The sequence below is a fragment of the Oxyura jamaicensis genome, chromosome 2 (genome assembly GCF_011077185.1).
Source record: "Oxyura jamaicensis isolate SHBP4307 breed ruddy duck chromosome 2, BPBGC_Ojam_1.0, whole genome shotgun sequence".
In the NCBI taxonomy this organism is placed as follows: domain Eukaryota; kingdom Metazoa; phylum Chordata; class Aves; order Anseriformes; family Anatidae; genus Oxyura; species Oxyura jamaicensis.
Genome location: NC_048894.1, coordinates 80,241,637 through 80,264,798, shown reverse-complemented (window position 1 = coordinate 80,264,798; position 23,162 = coordinate 80,241,637). Strand labels below are relative to the sequence as shown.

The window sequence follows — 23,162 nt, the reverse complement described above, 5'->3', positions numbered from 1 at the left end:
TTGATGCTGTGGGTACACAGCTGTTGCAGAGCTCATGTTGTGAAAGGTGAGGATCATGTCTCCAGCACCTGGGATAAAGCCCAGATATGCCATTAGTAAACAACACATTCTCAGAGTGGACTTCATACAAAAACAGAGATCTCAGAGTGAATGTATTCACAGCATAACTGCATTTATTGGTGAGAATGAGGCCAGCTCCAGCTTTTTGCATACTACGTGGATGTGTATTTATAAAGAGTCACCAATCACTTTGCATCCATTAATTTTATTTTATTAAATTTAAAAGGTGAGGTTCAGACTCACTTTTAGTCCTAAAATGAAAAAATTGAACATTTTTCCAGGACAAGGTAACACAGTTTGAGGGAAGAGAGTATACAGAAAATCAGCTCCTCTGTCAAAGTGGAAACATGCTCACGTAGTAGGCAGGCAAGGTGATGATGTTTCAAGTTTCATTGTGCTAGTATCATACTGTTTAACATGGAGACAAATAGGTGGCTTCCCCATTTCCCCATATGTATCCTATACTTCCCTTCCCACCTAAGAAAGCCAGGGCTGCAAAAAAGTACCCAGAAGTGCGAGTAGGTTGCTACAGATCATTGAGCTTTTGGTATCTGTGTATTTTGGATTTTTGCATCTTATTATTGTTGAAGATAGTTGTATCCACTGGACCCCCTGGGATAAGGTTTGGCCTATTTTTCAAGAGCTTGAAGATTAGGAGGTAGGAACAGATGGTTCTAGTCAAAGTCTTTTAAATCAGTTCCAAAGTGTAACATTTTCACATACTCTCCGTGCTTACCACCCATCTAACAAAAAAGAAAAGAAAACTTAAATCAAAAAGTGACAGAAGAGGAAGAAAAAAAAAAAAGATGAAAGACTAATTCATTCAGTCTGGCTTTTGTACTTTTAACTTGATAAGTTTTAATAGTAATGCAACACCCAATCTACTACACTTGTACTATTATCATTACATTTAGCTCATGACATGACAAATACTTGAAATCTTTAGCATTATTAATACGTAGAAATTAGCTTTGATGGCATTCCAAGTAATTCATCTGTGCCACACACTGCAACTAAACATTATAGCAATGCAGTTGAACGTGCACAGCGTAGTAACTAAATTTAATAAACAATTAGAGCACTCTTTACTACTCTGCCAGTAAGTCAGTAATTCCATGCATCTTTTACATAACAGTTTCCCACACAGTGTTATAAAAAACAGGGAGAAGGAAAATAAAAATTGAGATAAAATACATCTAATAGTCATAAAAACAACAATGCAAATAGTACACCCTCCAGATTTCACTGTCTGTCAGGAAAGCAATTTACTACTTTACAACACTATTTTAATCATAATTGCAATATGCTTCTATGTTAAGAGAAATACAGTGACTAGAACTCTACAGATCTTTCATTTTACAAAAATCCTTTAAATTAGTCATTTACAAAATAACTATTTCCTGATTACCATCTCACTTCCAATCACAATTTCTTAAGCAGTTTTTTTTTAAACTGGTTCTAAATGTTATATGACAATGTACAAGTATGTTATTACATGTACTAATAAATATTTTACTGAAGAAACAAAGTACAGGCAGGCCAGTACAGACTATCAGAGAGATCTATGCTGCTTAGATTTGCATTTAGAGGTTGTACCTAAGGTACATGTTTGCATTTACAGGCTATGCCTACAAATAAATTGTGCTTCATTTTAAAAATACATGCACCTGCATTTGAATCAAACATTTAACTGCAATTTTATAGCATGAGAAAAATGATATTAATTTAACAAGTATAGTTTGATTTTATGCAAATCTAATGGCGTTGTACAAAATGCTTTACATAGGCTGAAAGCTAAGCAAAAAAAGCACTAACTCATGTTCAAGGACATACAATAAAAATGCTGTACAAACAGCAGTCCAAATAAAATCAAAAATCATCTTAGAAAGCTTAGTCTGAAAATAAGGTATCTAACAGTACACTAGTGGAAGTAGACCAAAAATACTGTTACTTATCAACTGCTTCATTTAAAGCACTCTCTATCATCACGTACTGCAGTCCAAAAGAGATGTTAGAAGCCACACCAGAGCCCTCCCAGAGCTTAGAAGACACATGAAAAAATATCTTCTGTGCTGGCAGTGTTGCAGTGTAGTCTACACAACAGGTAGAGATGAGCACGCAAATGAACTGAATGGCACACCTAAGCAAATTTCTAGTGATAGCCAGGTTTCTACACATGCACATATACCTTGGGAAGTTCTTTCAAACTCATAGATATAGTGAATGAAAGCCACTTGAAAACATTCGAAATGTCTTTATTCACAACATTTAATTATAATACAGAAAATGTTCTTCTTTAGGAATTTAATATTAAGTGTTCATCCTTCCACATCCCACAAAAGTGCCTGTCTACTTTAAAAAAAATCCAACCATAAATTAAAACTTAAGCTACATCTAAATTAAGGTTCAATTACCTGTTTGCCTTAAAATGTAATTATTTTCAAGATATTGTTCTAGTGATGTTTAAGTCTTCAAATTATTTATACTCCATGGCATTGGAAAGCCACATGTTTCACTTTATTAACAGTACACATTGTGAACATGTTAACATCTAACAGTAAATATGAATACTAACATGTCATTAAGAAAGATACCCAACCCCCCCCCCCCCCCCAAAAAAAAAAAAAAACACCTTAACATTTGCTTACAGAAGCAAAGTCAACTTTAATCTATACTTGCTGACAGAAAGGATAATATATAGCAGACAATTCTGGTTTCTTTTTTTTTTTTTTTTTTTTTTCCCCATGAGTCTCACCATATTAAGCTTCATTTGGTTCCCCTTCCACCTACGCTTTTGTTTTACAGCAAAGCATTCTTGGATTTAAAAAAAAAATATTTCAACTTTAATATGGAACCTCAGAATCAATGGCAAAATTGCCCTTTGAATGAGGACAGGTTTTCATGTTAGATAGTGTTACATGCATTTTCAACCATTAAATTGCAAAAGTATTACTGTTCTTAGATTACTAAATCTACATTGACACTATCATAAGTTATTTATATTGATCAGTTGCATGTCATTATTGTGAAATTTTGTCTTCAACATGACTTGATGCTAATCATCAGATTTCCAATTATTTATTTTAAGTTGAAGCACTGAAAAGAAAGTTCAAGTCTTTTGCTTTGATTTTTTTAGTATAAATAAAGAATACCCTACACTAATATTTATAGAGGAATTCTAGTTCACTACCTTAACCACAAATATAAGGCAATGAATTCTAAGTAATAGAGTACTTAGACAATTTAAACAAGGTTAACAGTATGCAATTCTCAAAAACTACCTCAAGTTTTGGTCTTCATCTGACTTGTACGGCATTCTTTTAAATCTTACTTAGCATCCAGTCCAACTTCCTAATGCGTATTTCTCATCACTAAGCTATTGAATAAAAATATTGCAGCAAATATAGTAACATTGGAGAATGTAAATACTTGCTAATTTCATATATTCAGTAACAATACTGAAGCATCTAAATCTGACAAGAAAAAAATTCACACTATGTAGAAATACTAGAATCTGAACAAAACCAAAGTATTAGGCACAGAACAGAGCAGTAACAAAAAAAAAAAAAAGTTAGAAATACTCCCAAGCACTGTACAGAGTCCCCTCCATTGACTTCAGCGGCCTTTGGATCAGACCTCATGACAAATCAACCAGCTCTATTCTCTTTCAGTAGAATTACTGCCACCACCTTCAGAAAAAAAATCTACTTTGCCAAAAGACCTGAAGGGTGGTGTGGTTTTTTTTTTTTCCTTTTTTTTTTTGTTGTTACAGAATTGTGTAGTACATTTGAAAAGAATTCTCGTTTATCAGCTATTTACATACCATATTGTTTCAATTAAGTTGTACCTTTTGAAATCAGCAGGAAGAATTACATACCATTTTATTTCAGATAAAACTGACAAGAACTGCTACTATAATTGAAGTTTATACATTGAAGAGATTACAGTGTAGAAGAGATTAGTATCATAAATGATTAGCATCTTATATTATCCTCTACTCAATGCAATTCTTAGTCTATTTTTAGTGGAATTGGTATATTAGATAACATGGTTTTAGTAAACAATCTTTTACTAGCTCCATACACTTAGTGGGCTGAAAGTATAGAGTGTTTTCAGGAGCTTTTTTTTTCTTCAAGCTTTGCAATTAAATTTTACTACCCAGCTAACTAAATACACAGGTCGCATATGTATGTCTTGTAATTAAAATACATCATTTCTAGAGGATGTTCTTTGCCACAATGCAGTTTTAGAGACAAGTCAAAGGAAGAAAGTATTACACCAACATAAAATTAGAAATGCTCCACAGAACTCACTTATTACATAAACACAGAAAAAGCTTTTAAAAATCTAGAATATTAAGCATATTAAAATCTTTAAAGCAGTGCTTCAAACTTCTAGCATCCTTTAATTTGTTTTTATATTCCTGTTTGATGCTGTGTTCTTTGTTCTGATGCTATGCCAGTGAAATTGCATCACCACGAAGCAACATTATGCAAGAATGTCTGGCTAAAATTAAAATGCTATTTCTTTGCATCACAGTTATAGCAAAAATGCAGTTTAGGCATTCACAATGCAATTATTCAAGCCAATATATTCAGTAAACACTTAATGAAAAAATAAAGTAATGGAAAGCTAGTATGGATAGCTATATAGTGAGAAAAGACACCAGACTGCTCCTCCTTTTCCTAATTACACTCCGGAGTCTGAGTCTATTGCCAAAGATGCTCGATACAGCTACACATCAGAAAATGGCAAAGAAAAAACTAAGAGAAGTTGAAGAATTCTTAACACAATGGAAAGAGCTTAGTTTAAAGAAGTATTTTGCGTAACAGCTTATTGTTCAGAAAAACACCCAACTCCTTCACAAAACAAGCTGCACATTAGGGCACAAACATTGATCAAGATTTTCCCCAGACCCAAGCGTTCCTAATACATAGTTCTTCATTTCTGAGGAGAACCAGTCCATTTCCTGAATAATGTTTTTCCGTCTGCTAAAGCGTAATACAGCAGCATCAGAATAAAATCTAACTGTAGCAACACTAAACAATCTGATTCCTGACTTGGACAGACTATCAATAAATACCAAGTGGACACTGTTTACGAAGTAAACACACATGAAGTAAACAGTTTAAGTAACTTACAGAAGAGAAACAGTTAAAAAGCAAGGACCTTGAGGGAATCTGTATAGAATACTGGTAAAAACAGGAGAATGTAAATGATCCTAAACATCCCAAAATGACAATTGACTTTTTGCCTGTTATTTAAACTTCACTATGTTGAACAACGATGTCTATTTTTAACATTCCCAAAATTTATTCAAACTCATGAGGCAACAAGAAGTTTCATTACACTTACAGAATCTAAATTGTTTCATCTTCAATTTCCAAAATGTTAAAAGAAAAATAGAAACTCGTGTCCACAGACTGTATTTAACAGTGAAATTAATCCCTCGTAATATAAATGCATGCTGTCATTACTGACCACACAGAATTTCTTAATCATAGGTTCTAGGATTTTAAGAGTGTACATCTCAATGCAACAATTCTTTAGCAAAAACAGTGTGCTTTACATTCTCTGTGCTGCTTTATGCTGTAAAAAAAAGCAAAAACATTTTCACAACAAAATAGTTTATTTCGTTTTGTACGCCCATAAAACATACCAAGTATCTTTAAGATGCACATTGCATTTCTTCCACTGATGAGGGAAGTTGAGAGGATCAACATACGTTTTTAAAGCTGCATAAACCACAAAGCCAAGCTTACGCAGAACAAAGAACAAATCTAGCATTACTCAGCAAGAAGAATAGAAACATGCACGCACACATACACCCCAGCAGTACTAATGATCCTAAAGGGAAAAAATACTGCTTTGTTATGCAAATACACCATTTGAAAAATTGAGAAAATTAAATGATGTCATTCAAGCAAACATCCTTACCTCAATGAAAAAGAGGCAAGAGACACCATCCCCCCCACAAGCATTCATTTCAATGGTGTTTTGCTTAAATAGGATCCTGCAGCACTTAGCCCCAAGAAGAACTGGGGAACAAACCTGGGAACTGCTTATTTTAAAAATATAACATCTGTTTTTCCAACCTAGTTTATCTGAATAACCAAAACAATGCATGTACTATCATGTATTCACAGGTATTTCACAGAATTTCATTTATAATGCAACTAGTTAATGGTTTCTAAATATATAAGAACATTTTTAATTCCAATAATTTAAGATACAACAATTGAAGTGTGCTAAGAGGCACAGTAAGAAATTTTAAATGTGATATAACAAATTAATTTGAAACTTAACAAGAGTAAATGGATTAAGGTAGCTTCATGTTATTACTCATCTAAAATAAATCATGTGTATTCTCTAACAGCAGTGCTTACCATTCAAGTAACAGGTATTTTATATAATTGCATATAATCAACAGTTTCTTAGAATTGTCAAAGCACTTCAATTTTACAGAAAAAACAAAAGAAGAAAACAAAAACACATGCAGAATTACTCTACAGCTGCATGAACAACAATTTAATCATAATGAATAAACTCCAGAAATCAAAGCTATTCTATTAGCATTCTCCATAGATTCATGAACGATACCGAAAGTCACCTACACTGCCCTCTGATCTCAGTATGCTGTAGCAGCTAGCTTTAGCTGATATACTTCAAAGTGAATTAAATGCTTTTCTTCCAAATTCTTAGAAATAAATTATGCTATAGGTTGTTTTTTCTTATTAGCCTGATGAAGGAGGTGAATGGATTGCTAAAACACCAAGTATGAGAAAGAAGAAACATTAGTAATCAACAGAAACCTGCCAGATATTACCAAGCTGTTGTTATAACAGCTTTTCAGTCAATTTGGTTACAAAAGCATCTGCTTATAGAAAGTAAAACTCTAATGAGGTACATCAGAAAAATAAACACTGAAGCTAATGCTTACACAGGATGGTAGCACTCACACAGCCATATCAGAAATAAAGTGTTTTATGACTAAGACAGCACCCTATCTTGGCTTTTCCAGCCTTGACATAATCTCTAGACTACTTTAGTCACACTATAATATTCATTTTTAAGGCTCCTTTTCTTCTACAAGATCTTAAAATCCCAGGTCTTGAACAATCACTGACATCAAAGTCCAAGCCTTCAATATAGACAATTCTACATCTATCTTGAGGAAGCCCTATTACAAAATTTTAGAAGCAGATGAGCATACAAAAGCCTCTTTAATGCCTAGGTGACTGTGTTTTGCAGCCATTTATTTTGTACATAATAAATACTAAGTCAAGCATTGTACAGCTATTATTAATCAAACACTTCTAGAGACAGATCTGCACCTTGGCTCATTTTAACAGCAAATCTAATTTGGGGGATCAGGGCATAACAGACTGCAGCTCTTTCTTTAAAAAAAAATACAAAAAGAAAAGAAAAGAAAAAAAAAAAAAAAAGCTGACATTTGAGCAAACCTAACCAAAGAATGCTCGCCTGACTGAGGACTGACATTTCCTTTCTCTAACTTGCTTAACTAAAAAATAGGCATTCTGGCCAATTCCTACAGTACCCCAAGGCAGCTGTATATTACTTTCAGTTGCAACTTGTGAATACTTTCTTTTTCTTTCTGTCTCTTTATTTTGACATGCATATTATGTTAGCTGATTTCAATCATGTTGCATGAGTGGATGACATACCTTAAAAGATTAAGTTTTGCCACCTGGGACTATTCCAGAAATTCAGTACTTTATAGCATCTCATACCCTTCTTCATCCTCTTTGCGCTCGCATTATCAATAGTAGCTTTCTTTCCTATTTTATGCCTAACTACAAGTTGTTCAAGGCTGCAATTGATACAAGTCAGCTTGAAGTGTCATTCCTCTTTCATTCCCATTACCCGATGTGGCTGCTCTATTGTATACAACACTCTGCTGCCATCTATTTGACAGAAAAAATACAACTGCATGAATGCCACAAGTGTTTGCCTTCCCTTTCCACCAGCTTTTTCTTCCCCTACAGCAGCTGTTAGAAGGAAAACTGCTAAGGACCTTTTCATCACTTCCCTCTGCTCATCCCCAGATTCAGACATCAGTTATTTTTTGCACTTCAGAAGTGCTACAATTCAAGCAGAGATGCACAAATTATATGAAAACATACTTATTAACCATTCTGTTTAACATCGTTTATGCCCTCAAACAAGATTCCAATTCTGAAATTTGTTTTGAAGCTTTTTTTTTTTTTTTTTTTAATTTACTTATGTAGCAGCAGAGCTAATTGAGGGCTTGATTTCAACAGCTACCTAGACCTAATCAGGGCCACGGCACTGAATGAACATGGATTCCACTGCAGCCCCCTGCTACTACCCCAGATTCAAAATTCAGAAGTCAGTCAGGAAGTCAAATTATGGAGCCTTAAAGCAGAAACCACACACAAAGCAGGAGATGAAGGAGCTGGTACTTTATCCGTCATCAGGGTCACAAAGATAAACACCACTTCATTCATCACAGGGTTCAGCCTGCTTTGTATGCAACTGCACAACACAGGAACAGCAGTTATAAAACGTCCCTTACTTGCATTTGCAAGAGACACCCACTGAAGCCACAAAGAAACCTGAAAGAAATCTATAATCTTCAGTTATAGAGCCATGACATTTCGCTATTTAATTTCCAAGCCATGTGGAAAAGTCCTCAGTCTGGTCCTTTTGACATCTGATTAAAATCTGAAATACTTTTTAGTTTTGTCAAAAGCATGATTATTTACATGCATCATGTAAAAAAAAAAAAATGAAAGCAACTTATTAGTAAAAATGTGCTTTGCATTTACCCTGGAAGTGATCCGTAAGAAAAAACAAAGGCAAAGATCAAAAAAGCAAAACCCTAACAAGTTATCATAGAAACCACAAATAAATGTTACTGGAATCCAAAAAGCATACAAACTCATGCTGTTTTCTAGAGAAGGGGGGGGGGGGGGGGGAATTCCCTGGGAGCATGGGCAGGGAGAAGATTTTTGTTGAGGGAAGGGGACAGGTAAGGAGAAAGCGAGAGAGGTAGAATAGGAGGGCACAGAGACAATACTAGCACACAGCAGCCATGAGATATTCTGTGGTGTTAAAACATGCCCATAAGCATAACACCCTAATTTTCTCATTGGTATTGACATAAAGAGTACTTGGTTTGGGGAGCTACTTGTTAATGCTTATATTTGCTAATAACTCTAATACATACTAGTAACACCAAGGGTGTTATTCCATTGTTCTTTTCATGTATTCGCAGCCCTAATGCCTGTATTTAGCTATTAAAGTTAATCTGCTTAATAAAATTAATAGTCGCGCTAAGCTACTAAACATTTTGGTTTAAATCTATTTAGTCTGACCATACAGGCCACAATTACAAAGACCGTGCGAAGTGCCATAAATATTTAGTGGGTCAAATGAAGAACCATACAAAATGGCAATTGTTACTTATTACTGGAATTGCCTTTCTTTCTAGGCCACACACAAGATCTGTTTGAACAGGTAATATAAGTATTACATTAAAAAACAAAAAAAAAATCACACAGAATAATTCAAGTGTAAAACTAGCTAAAATTTGATTGTTAGAAAAGAGTCAGATTGCTTAAGGAGTTTGTAAGCTACACACAGAAGACCACTGCATGCAAGCCTTAGAAAGCAGCACTCAGGAGGCTTATTCTGCCCTCTGGTGCACTACAACTTCATCCCACAAGGGCACAGCATCCTGGACAGAACTCAGGAGAACACCCAAGTAATTCCAGCTGCCTCAAGTTAAAGCAGTTATAGGTTGTGCTGAGCTACATTAAAACTGCTCAGCACTTGACAGGATCACATCCTTGGTATCTACCACCACCAGCAAAAGCAATAAAGGATTCTGGGGGACAGAAAGTAGCCCAGCCAATTCCTTCTCCTCTACATTTACAGCAGAAATTCTGATTTCCCTGGCTAATAACCAAGATACCATCACATGAGGCAATGTGAAAGGACGGAAGTTGCTGTTTTGCATAACAATTTTCTTGCAGGGCTGTGTTTGTGAGGCTGGTGTTACAAGCTGCCACAACGAACGATCAGATGACAGGAGATGGACAGGTACCCAAGCATGCCACAAAACAAGGTACTAGAGGGCTGCACGGGGATCCCATGCTAAGCAGAAGTACCCTGGGGCCAAAGGTTCTCTATTTATAGCCTTGTTATAGCACAGATCAGGTTGGGGAACTAACTTTTTGTCTAATAATGTGAACGGCCATACATGCTAAATTAGGAGCAACTTGATATCATCTTGAGACAATAAAATATCCTATAAAGCATAAATATAAAATTCTTCAACTCCATAAAATTAAGGTATATTAGGCCTATTTTTGCCTATGAATAAGTATTACATCTCTACAAAAGAGTGCTGCTAATATTCTTTTCAATTACGTAGACTGGATCTTGTTACGCAGAACAGCCAAGCTACTTGTTTTACAAAATGCAAAAAATCCATTTGTTTTCCAAGCAGCTGTGAGCTTCTGTGATATTTATAAGAAAACCTATGCAATAAAAATACAGCAGAACAAGGTATACTGAACAATAAGAACCATGAGGTATGGTATACAGAACATTCATTATGCAAGATGGAATGCACAATTAAGCCTTGTTACTAATGCAGGATTTTAGAAAAATTGCAATTAATTCCTTGAGTTACCTAGCCTGCAATTTCATACAGGTGAGACTGTAAACTAAAAAGCAACTTTTGCCACGAGTCAGCACTGCAGAACTGGAACTATCTGCCTAAATATACACTTAGTATACGAGCACGTAAGTGGCATTAAGATTACTGATTGGTATTTATTTGTGATAAAAATCCACCCTACAAAGTAGTGGGAAACATTTCTGTTTAACATGGGCTACAGTACTAAAACACATCTCCAGCAAAGAAAAAACCAACAAACACTATTTTCAGAACTAATATAACAAACAGGCAATGCCTAACTTAAAGTTACCTTAGTGCAATGTTACTGAGATGGTTAAAGCTAAACTGAACCAAGTTCAAGGATTTTCAAAACAAGGGTCCTAGCAAAGAGCTGTTCTACACAGAAGGCATGTTCCCTCAGCCTGGCTACAGACCTTGAAAGCATCACAGAACTGAGTCAGGAGACTTTGGTTCTCAGTTCTGCCTTACTTCTGGGCTATGTTATTTAAGGTTGTGCCTTGACCTTCCTCATAGCTAAGTACTCACCTTCTTCATGAGACCACCTCAGGGCAACATTGTCTCCTACACTGAGTTTTCTCAAATTATTTTCAATTATATAACTACATGAATATAAAGTGGGTGAGGAAAGCAAACTGTCCCTCTAGTATCTCTGATAAAACCTGCAGGAGAGAGAAAGCAAGATTTCTAAATATTTGATACACGTGTACCCTGAACAGAGGGATACTAGCTTCGAGGCTGTGTCCCAAACACTGCCTTCCTCACCATAAAGCAGCACACCACCACACGCCCCCAGCAGGGTTCAAAAGCACTGTTACAACTGCAGGAAAATGGAACCTATAAGAGTGCAGTGTGAAGAAAGGAGGAAGCTCTGTCTTCCACAAGGTTCTGGACTCCTCAAGCCAGGAGCAGTCCAGGGATGCAAGTAGGCTTTACAACATGTAGTAGAAAGCCTTTCATCAGCTAACTAGAAGAAACCTTACATTCATAGGCTTTGGCCCTCATGGAGGACTTTCACCATCCTTCTATCTGCTGTAGGAACAACACAGCAGGGCACAAGCAAACCAGGAGGTTTCCTGAGTGCATTAATGATAAGCTCCTGACATACATGACTGAACAACCAACAAGGGGGAATCCTATAAAGACCTGATTCTTACAGACATGGAAGAACTAGTTAGGGCATCCTTGGCTGCAGTGTCTGAGACTGTAGAGTTCATTGATCCTGAGAGGAGGGTGCAAGACACGAAGCAGGATGACAATCCTGGACTTCAAAAGAGCAAATTCTGGACTGTTCAGGGATCTGCTTGGTAGGATACCATTGGATACAGCCCTCAAAAGAAGAGGGATCTAGAAGAGCTCACTGATTTTCTAAGATCTCCTCTTCCGTGCTCAAGAACAGTCCATCCCAATGCCCCCACTACCATTCCATCCAACCCCACTACTGTGGGCTGAAAATTAATTCCTGCACATCTCCTAACACCTATATGTTTACAAGGAATTAAAACTAATTAAAACTGAGCAGAATGTAAACTAAAGATGAAGAAAAGAAACCTGTACACATCTTGCCAGGTAAAGAACAGAGCATTTACTGACTTTAAATATAGTTACATGCAAGTAAGATACTGCCCTTCAATGTTGCATATGTAAGGAACGTCTATCACAGAAAAGCCAACATGTTTTCATCTCATAAAACACATCTGCTATAAAATTTCTACCAACAAACCCCAACAGTAAGTAGGCAAAATCCAGGTTGCCAACTCAATGCAATTTAAAGAAGTAAATGGAACAGTTGTGGCTATCTGCACTACAGACCCATGGGACTAGCCTATTTAATGCATGGTTACTAGGATAACAACAGCACCAAAACTGGAGTCGCTTCTTCAGCCCTATATGTAACTGCTCAGTGCAGTTTAAAGTGCTGAAAGGAAAATACCATCAGTACAACACAACTCAAAGTATAAATCTTACAGCATAGTCAGTGGAAGAATCCTTGTCCTTTAGAGAAAAACAGTTCCAAGTTTACATCTGTGTGCATCTACTGAAACACCATGAAGAAAGGACTCTTTAGCCAACCTAGCATTTGGATAATTGAACTTGAAGGCATTTAACAGATGGATACAAGCAGAGTTTTGGTAACTATTTAGATTAAGCCATCTGCATGCTACCTATGCACAATAATCTATTATTTAGAGTCAATACACTGTAAACAATTACTCCAACAAAACTTCAATGCAAACAAATCATGATTAGCACAGTGGATTCCCAAAGCACCAAAAGCAAGAGCAGCAAGACATACAAAGACTGGATGGAGAACATGAGGCTAAATTGCCTATTTAGTAGCTACGAAGTGAATGTGCTACTGTTTTCTGAACACCCAGTGTGGAAGTTACAGTACGGATAGCTAATCCCCATTCCTCATCAAAACAGACAGGAATGCACACTGGATAATTTGTTCCTACTGATGATATCATTCTGTTAAGTTTAGTGTTTTTAATCATGAGTAAGTTTCAGCCTTCTCTCACTTTCTCCCATGCACAAGATCAGATCAGCCTCTCAGTGACCTACTTTATGAGTCATAATCCTCACCATTTATGATTCAGAAAAACGTCTTCTCTGACAGTATTTCCCAGACTACCGTGGGTTCATTCCAAGAACCAATTTCATCTTCATTGGTTTCCTACAGGAAACCAGACCAACTTCCTATTATTTTGTTTTCCTTCATTTCAGCATGGGCTCACATAAAACTAACTGGAAGTGAGAGCACTAGGAAAAAAAAAAAAAAAAACTTTATTCTACATAAACACAAGCCAACATAAACACCACCAAAAAAATACTGAAGACGTCACTGGTTGAAAGTGACCTGAATGTGAAGCAAACTATGATTAGAAGACTTTTTCTTCCTTCCCCAAACATGATGCATGCAGGTAGAAGGGGTAAATTTACATAAGCAAAGTTTAAGGGCAAGAAATGTTCGGTTTGGAGCGAAGACATTCACCTCTAACAGGTTTTCAGGTTCTCACCCCTCTCCTCTTCTAACACTGGGAATTGCTTTAAAACTGCAAAAATTGTTGGACAGCTTTAAGTACTATAAATACGATAGTGAAGTCTCCCAGTCACCTCTGTCAGGCTTGGGGTACCCAGGTTCTTCCCCCAGCTGCAGCAACAGAAGCATTACTGGAGACGTTAGGAGCACAATAAGCACCCCCTAAAGAAGCCCCTGCCTAGACTTCACCTTATGTGCAGCACAGCTTCTTAGCATTGTTTAAGTATTAGTCTGCTGCATTCAAGCTAGCTTCTGAAAAAGACATTTTGATGTCTCCTCACTGTGCTCCAAAGCACTTTGGATCTTTAAAAACCCAGACTCGGCACCAGATCCACACTGGCTCAGAAAGTTCATCCAGTGAAATACTTGAGGAATCAACTTTCCCAGAGTCCATGGCGGCGTTATGCAAGAACCTACTGCTGCATAACCACGACCACCACCCCTTCACTACCTTCCAGTGCTGTGATTTGAGCTGCTGGCAGATGCAGCAACCATATGGATATAGTTTGGGTCTAGAACATCAGAACCATGTTAACAATCCCTAGGGGCACAAGCCAATTCCACAGAGATTGTTAACCAGCATGCTGGTTTAAGAAGCAAAGTGCTGGAACACCCAACCATAGGCTGCAAATAACTTGCAAGGTTTGCTGGTTCAGGTTTCATTCTGCAAAGCAGCAGATAAACTGCCTTCTGGACCAGAGCTGCCCTTGGAGTCATGTAGCCTTGTTCCTACGCTGCTGTACCCAAGCTAATAAACCTAACCAGACCCATGTGTAGCACAGAGCAAACTGGATAATTCAATCATGCAAGCAATTTGAAAGCAAGATTATTTCCATTTCATCTCTATATTCTGGTCTGTGCCTTGTCAATATCTGGAGTCTTTCAGCATGATTTCCTTGTGGGTTTCCAGGCTTGCAGATTGATAGGAGTGACACATTGATTTTTGTAGGAAGGCTGACTTACAAAACTGAGGCCAAACTCATTTTCATAAAGCTTAAATGCTCCTTCAGTTTTCCCCTCAAGAGAGGCTAGGGAATTTTACTGCTTAAGAATACATTCTGTTGTGGTTTAACCCAACAGGCAGCTAAGCACCACACAGCCATTCACTCACTACCCACAGGTGGGACGGGTGAGAGAATCTGCAAAAAGGTAAAACTTGTCAGTTGAGATAAGGACAGTTTAATAGGACAGAAAAGGAAGGGAAATTAATATTAGAATACACAAAGCAAGAGATGCACAATGCACTTGCCCACCACTTGTTGACCAATGCCCAGCTAGTCCCAAAACAGCGGCAGCCCCCTGCCCATCCAACTCCCCCCAGTTGTATTGCTCATCATAACAACACATGGACATCCCTTTGGCCAGTCTGGGTCCCTGGTTCCCTTCTCTCCCAGCTTCTTGTGCAGCCCCAGCCTCCTCCTGGCAGGGCAGTGTGAAAAGCTGAAAAGCACTTTACTCGGTGTAAGCTCTACTCAGAAACAACTAAAACATTGGTTGTTATGAGCATTATTCTCGTCCCAAATCCAAAACACAACACCATACCATCTACTAGGAAGAAAATTAACTCTATCCCAGCTGAAACCAGGACACTTTCCTGTTGCACGCATTTAGGAAGGAGGTAAGCATAACAATTTGCTACTTGGCCGTCGGTTTTAGTTTGTAATCATGACATGGAGTCTGAATGAGGTTTTTGCAAGTTCACCTGTTAGTGAACTGAGTTGAAAATAAAGCAATATAGCCTAACATATGCAAAACGCAAATGAAAGTTGTCTGCTCTACTGTTCATACTCCATTGTGATACAGCAGTATTTGCCCTGGTCGAGTACTTTTAGTTTCAGTTTACATAACTTGACTTTCCAACCAAAAGAAATAATAATGCTGTAAGTAGTAGCAAGGCTGTTTTCTCTATATATAGGCCAGTCTTTCAAAAATTATCAAGTGCATGAAAACCAGTATACATGAAGCATTTCTGCAAATGATAGATATATGCATCAGTTTTAATGCAAATAGAATATTGATGCAAATAGAATAATGTGGTTCTAATCATAGTCTGGCCTAGCTAAATATTGCATAACTTCTCCACTAGGGTTGATCTGTGGCATGCTGCACAGCAGAAGTTGTTTCAAATAGTAGAAAAATTAGACTTCTAAACCTAGCGGTTTTGTTGATAATGGTAATTTAACCCCACCAATTCTGATATCTTATTACATATTCAATACCAAAACCCATGCAATAATTCAGCACCAAAGAAAACACATCTATCTTGATTTAAGGCAATATTTAATATATTAAAATGTTGTTAAAATTGCTTTAAATGTTGCAGGCCAAAACAATCAAAGCAGTATGCCACCAGCAATGAACATTCTTCATTCTCAGTGCTAGACATTACTTACCTTAACATGGCTCTGAGCTCCCAGGTTGTATATCTCAGAGGGTTTGACTTCATTAATGATCTTCACCAGGCAGGTGCTGTCCGTGAGGTCACCATAGTGCAGCTTCATGTCTTCAGAGTTTAAGAACACAACATTAATATACTTTAACACCAAAACAATACAGCATTCTTGGTCCACACCCTATTTCAAGCTTAAAGTCCAAAGAAACACTTATTGGTAAAAGTTGAGAGAACATTAGCTAAGTAAAATTTTGCTTTTCTTCTTCTTTAGGCACAATATTTATTTCCCTGCAGGAGTAATAAATACCATTTTAGATTCTCTTTTGAATAACATGATTTACCTAGCAATATTTAACCTTATTATTCAACCTAGCAACATCATCTCTTCAATAGCTTACACTTCATTAACCCAGGTTATATAAATTTGATCAAAGTCATAATGAATTTCAACCACACACAAAAAAGAGCATTTTAGTTTGGGGCTTCCAATTTTTCTTTTGCAGACATTTTTGCAAACTTAAGCATACACATAACAGCTTTCTCCTCCTTTCCAAAATGATACCAATGTTTAAGCCCCTCACTGAAAATAATTTCATAACACAACTACCAAAAAAGGGACAAAAATGCCTAGGCTTCCTGTAAGGTGAACATTTAGGTGACATTCATGTACAATTAAGGTAACATTAATGTACAACTCAGTGCATGACAACCAATTTTGTATTTTACAGATCGCGATACACAGTGGAAAGTCATTTCAGAGAAAACTGTAACTATCAATAAAACATTCTTCATAGCATTACACACAAGCCTCAAATGTGGTTAGTCAGGCACCCATTGCCTGAGCCATAAGTCTTTACACTTAGATGCCATATTTACATTGATTTTCATTTTATAATGTTTTTGACTGTAATCAATTTATGTTTACATCTCCTCTTGGAGATGAAGGAAATCTTATTTCAGTACAATTCTGCTTTCTTCTCACTTGACAATGATCACATTTTTGGGGGTAGTTATCATCCATAGATACAACTTTCAATCCCCACACTAAAGCACAAGGTTTATTACAAGACACTACCGTTTTTAAAACACTGTTCAGATAGGCCGGTTGCGTTTTTAAGCTGGCATTTTTTCTTCTAACCAGTTCAAGGAGGCAAGTAACAGGTCACAGTTCTCAGGTGTTCAGTTTTGCACATTCCTCCTGTTTCAACAGGTGATTAAGGCTCTTTAGGTTGATAAAGTCATAGAGTCCAGCAAGCCACAAGATATTCCTGAAGTCTGCTTGCATGTCTGTGTTGCTTGAAAAACAGTTCTGAAAAAGACTTCAGACCCAGTTGAAGCTGTGGCTAACAGATAAAAGATACCTTACCATTCTCTTTTTAAAAAATGACTAATTTGAGGGATGGCAAGCAGCTATCTGCATACACATCTATTAACCATGATGTGGACTACCTTCATTACTGCCACAAATTCTATGTGAAAGAACCCCACCATATTTCCACTTGCAGGGAATTCAACTCTTCTGCTTCCCAAATGAAATTCAAGTTCTGCCCATAGACTGTAGCATGCACAACATCCCAAACGGTTGTAAACCAAAAATATTTCAATACTGGTGTTAACCTGTAATCCTCAAAACTGTTAGTGTTCAGATCTCCATAAGGACTGCTACATTCTTCTTGCAACACTAAACAGAGACCACTAGCAAGCACTGCTTAATGTTTTCTCTGATGGCAGTTGCTATTTTTTTCAAGACAACTCTGTGGGCTGGTGGGAGCAGTGAAGAATTGAAATGCACCAGAAAAGAAAGCTTCCCCGAGGCAATTGGGACAGCCCTGTTCTTCCTCTTCTTACTTCATCTGGGAGTTAATTGCAATATCCCTGAGTGCTGGGCCAGCCTTTTAGAGAGCACACTTTGGAGAAAGATGCCATTACAAGAGGAGGCTCCAGACCTGAAAGAACAGCTTCCTCCCCAAGCTCAGCAGCAGCAGAGCAAAAAAGATGCCACAGAAGAGCTCCCTCTTCATATGCCAAGGACATCCACTTCTGCTGTCATCCCCAGGCCAGAGAGTGGTCTCGGAGCTTCCCAAAGGGAAAGGGGGCTGACAGCTGGGTTGAACTAAGCAGAGATGCTCTCCCATGATTAATTTATATTTAAAGCTCTCACTGTGTGCCTGTTTTGGTCTACCATCATCCTCAAAGTTTCTTGGTTGAATGCCTTTTTTGAAGGGTAGGTCTTGTTCATTTTCTGATCCATGAGAAAAAGAGGTCTTTCAAAAGTAATATACTAAGTGGGAAGGCCTACTAGAAGTGGGGTTTATTTGGTGCAAAGACTTACAGATTAAATGTCAACACCTTTGGGTAAGCAGTGGTAGATATTAATAAAGTTGCTAACAAAGTTGTCCAACCTAAAAGCCTCCTCATCAAGCAGTAGCTGCAGGGCTTGCTTCAGGGAACCTTGTTTTCCTTCCTGTTTTTCATGCTTTTTTGGGATGAAGAGATTCACTGTCTATGAAGATCATCTACCCCCTGCAATGTGTAATCAGTTCTTCATGGGAAGAACACACGGCAAACAAGTTTAGAGTTTGTTCACATCAACTACTATTGCTTCTTTGCTTCCTCTAGTACTGCCTGGAAACTCATTGTTTCAAACCAGTTGCCATGGAGCAGCCTTTCCTGAGATTCCAAATGCAATTCCTCCTCTTTCAATTCACATGGCTACATTCTTCAGTTAAAGGAAAATGAGATTAAGTGGGGTGAAACACTTCAGGTCTGCTTTCTTTGTTCCCTTCCTCTATCCCTTTCCTTAAACGTCGGTATGCATACTATTTGTGATATAGAATTTCTTCTCAAATCCCTTTTCATATTCACAAGATGGACCTCACAATATATAGGCTCTTTTATTTATTTATTTAGCCTGATTTTACCTTGAAAGCCATAAATTTAAGTCATGGGATACAGTTCTTATGTTTCCCTTGTTGGATACACAGGGTTCAGTATTCTTCATGAAGATATTTTAAGCAGCAATGTACAGTAAGTAGTAACTATTCACAGTGAATTCCACTGAAGTCATGTCCAAAACATTTTTTTAAAGAGACATGCAAAGAATCAAGTCAAATCTAAAAGCTGCATTATTTGTTACAATTTGTTAAATTATGTTCTGTTGGACCATCGTGGGAAGCAGACTTCAAAAGACTTGAGATTTGCTTATGGCACAGAGATATTTAGAGATAACACCTCCAATGGGAAGGCCTTCTTTAAGGCAGTGTCAGCGTGAACAACTTTACAAAATGCGCCTAGCATGAAGAACTACATTTTCATTCAAAAGCTCAGTCCTCCAAACGTCTGCTGAACCGGAACCATCCAATAATTTTTCTCCTCATTAAACAAAGAGGAGAAAATTACAGCAAAATACTTTGAAACAATTGGGTGTGCACTAAAGTATAATCATTTCTGATCTCCAAATTATCAGCAAAGTAGACATTAAATTATTTTCAGCAAATTTCCAAGAGTAATGCATTTCCTTCAGGAAAAACGGGTACTCGTTTCCATGGTGGGGACATTTTGATGGTTTGAGCATTCATTCTTCCTGTCATCAGGAAGAATTTATCATATTTTATTTATGTCACATAAGGCTATCCTCAGACCTCCATCAGATACTAAGAAGCTCATGATGAAACAGAAGTGGGGTGAAGAACATCACTAACGTTGTACCCCTCGAAGGAGGTTCATGCAATAAATAGGAGGTTGCTGGGTGAACTGAAGAACCAAATAAATGCATCTTCTTGATACAAGTTGTTCTAGAAACAGTTCTGAGGAGAGCCCAGTAACATATCACGTTATTCTCTTACTATATCTCTTACTGCACAATATTTTGTACAGTATAAGTGGGACTAGCTCCATTGTGAAGAATCTGTGAAAATATGGCCCAGAAACTATGAAGGGAGACTGCAAAACTAAAAGAAAACTAGCAATTAAACAAACACTTATTTAAACATGAGATTTCATGCTGTCAGCGATGTAAAAGCCAATTTAGCTGCATCAATAACATATTGGTAAATAATTTGTAGGTAAAATGTTTAAGATACCTGCCTCAAACATTTTAGTGTTCCAATATCTTAATGTTTTCAAACTTTTATAGCTCTTTGGAGAGCCAGCCACCTTGTAATTGCTACAGCCTATGCAAGAACCACACCAATATTTCTGCCTAACAGGAAGTATCTTCCTGGGCCCTTCATGTTTTCCCCTCTTGGTAATACAGCCACACATATGTATATGCTTTGTCACATTTTGATCATAGAAAAATAATTACTTTCCTGAGATAGAAGCTAACATAACAATAAGCTTAGCTATTAAGTGCTTTTTTTTTTTTTTTTTTTTTTTTAAATAACAAATCCTATATGAAGCATGGCTTAAAAATAACTACTAGTTAATACAATTCAACCAGAGGAAACTGGGATTCCCTTCCTGCATCTGGGAATCTTTCTTCACCAAACAAGTAGACTAAAAAAACAGTAAATGTAAAAACAAAGTCTTACTTCCTTCAATGTGAGCCTGCGGATTCTTATAGAGATGTTCAATCCGGCCTGTATTAAAGGAACTGGATCGACGAACGATTCCATGCACCTGGGGGTTAAACAAGGAAAAATATAAAAGGAAATCGTAAAAATAAGAGGGGAAAATGATTTAAACTTTAAAACTTTATGTTTATGTTTTTGTGATATTTTAAGAACAGAAGACCCATCATCTCTCCCTTCAGACACATGTACCTTGTCCTTCGATCAAGTAATCAGTTTGCCTCCATTCGTAAAGGCAGACCTGTAGGGTCCAAATCCTAACAAAATACTTTGAGATGCGTTATGATGTCATTTATTTTAGTACCCTTGAGCGGTTTCACCTTCTCCCTTGTTGACACCACTAGCAGCCCAAGCATCACACACAGTACAGAAAACCCACTGAATTGCCCAGGAGCAGCGTATCTCCTAGCGAGCTGAACTCGCCAGTATCACTAGAGTTGGAGAAGCAATACGTGGATCCCAAGTTAACTACTTCTACCTGGTTACAGAGAAGCCTTTCTGGAGCCAAAGGTGACAGGCATGGAAAAACTAGGAGTTTTGACTAGGGGAAGGAAAGAGGTGGGCAGAGAAGAGGGAAGGGAGGAAGAAAAAGCAGCAGCAGAAAGGCCCAAATATATTTTAGAAAACAGCTGTTATTCACTCCCTGATGTCTTGGAAGAACAGACAGAACAGTCAGTCTTTTTTTTTTTTTTTTTAACCTCATGAGTCAGTGTTCTCAGATGGGTTACAAGACACACAGGCAAGCCTAAGACTGAAACACAGGTTGGGAATTTCCCTTAACCAGCCACTGTAAATAAGTTGGTAAAAAAGCAGCAGTTCTGACTAATGTTAAAAGAAAAGCCTGTTTGTGCCTAATACATTAGAGAAAATGTTCTAACACCGATCCTGTTTCTCCTTATGTAAGATAGCCCCGTGCTTGCTGCCAAACTCACATTAGCTTGCTTAGGTTACCTGCTTCAGGAATTGTGTTTGCACAAGTGAAATCAAGCTTCAGCATCTGACTGTCCTCCACCATTCTTCATTTCTGAAGGTGATCCTTTACAATTTGAGGTATCCAAGGCTTGGTTAAGTTGGTCCATCACTTCAGGCTCACTTCATGCTAACTTTACCTTCCTGCTGGTGAGAATACACCAGCAGGAAGGGCTGGTGGGCTGTTTTGGTTTTCTGTTTTGTTTTTGTTTTACACATGGCAAAAGCTACAGTTATTTACACAGAGAACACTTTATTCCATCTTAAGTCTGAAATTTAACTGAAAAAAAGGTATTTACAACCTGAGAGTGAGACCAGCTTGCTGCTTTATGAATGACATTTTGGTGACAAGGTCTGTAATTATAGCTGAACAGATTCATCTTTACAACTTGCACATCAAATCTAAGATGTGATTTCCTTGCATTAAATTTCTATTGCCCAGCTACACAACAGCCTCATAACATAGCTTGTTCTAGCATTCAAATGCTAAACATCCTGCAACTGAGCAGAATACCTACATCTTGAAGATCAACAGGGATCTTAGCCACATGGCCGCAAAAAATGAAAAATTGTTTCCCAAACAACGAATGTATCAATATAAGTTTTAAGTTCTGTAGTTAAAACCCCCATCAAGATAATTTGTGGAATGTGTGGACAATTCATAGGGACATATGGCTTATAGAGAAATGCTGTCAAACATGATACCTCCATAACAACTTCGCTTTTGCAAAAGATGCTGGTAATACTTTGATTGCTGAAATGAACATCTGATTTGCTCAACAAAACAAGACTTCACCATTTTAAAGTATCAAGTTATTCAAAAGGAAGTTAATGGAAATACTTCAACTGTCCTGGCAAAATCAGACATTTTAGCCTAAAATGCAGATGAGGCCTCTGAATCTCTCAATTCTCTCTGAATTAAATCATGCTGAAAATCAAGTTCACACAAATGATTGACCAATAGGTCAGACCTTGCCAACACAATGCTTGATGAAAGATTGCACTTGCAAGAACTTTGAGTCAGCTGAATGACTGCGATACCAACATTTAACCAATGAGATGTGTTAAATGCAATCACCCCAGGACTTCAAAATGCTTCAAACAAATCCAGGGAGCCTCTTGCATCCAGCCATTACAATAAAACAACTTTTTTTTTTTTTTTTTAAACCTCCCACTCCTTTTTCTGGTATGCACATACAAGAGAAAGAAAGCCTGCCAAATGCTTAACCCATGACAGCAATATTACTGTAAAAATGATGAAAGGTACCTTTGTCTGCATGGGACAGGTGAAATGCAAACTTTGTGACAAGCCAAAATGTGTGCAAACAGGTTAATCTAGTTAAGAATGTAAGATCGGTGGATTTTCCCTCAATAGGGCTTGATCTTTAGATAGATCACAATTAAAAAACTGAACAGTAAAACAAATGACCTTGGTTAGGG

General features: G+C 37.3%; 1 protein-coding gene across 1 annotated transcript in view; it reads right to left on the bottom strand.

Annotated features, from left to right (window-relative positions):
* The window catches only part of GMDS (GDP-mannose 4,6-dehydratase), a 408,222-nt gene that overhangs the window by 325,530 nt on the left and 59,530 nt on the right, over positions 1-23,162 (bottom strand). Inside the window, exons 3-4 of the mRNA XM_035317561.1 lie at positions 20,715-20,802; positions 16,184-16,293 (exon numbers count right to left, since the gene is read on the bottom strand). Of these exons, the coding sequence (XP_035173452.1) occupies positions 16,184-16,293; positions 20,715-20,802 (198 nt within the window). The remainder of the gene's footprint in view (positions 1-16,183; positions 16,294-20,714; positions 20,803-23,162) is intronic.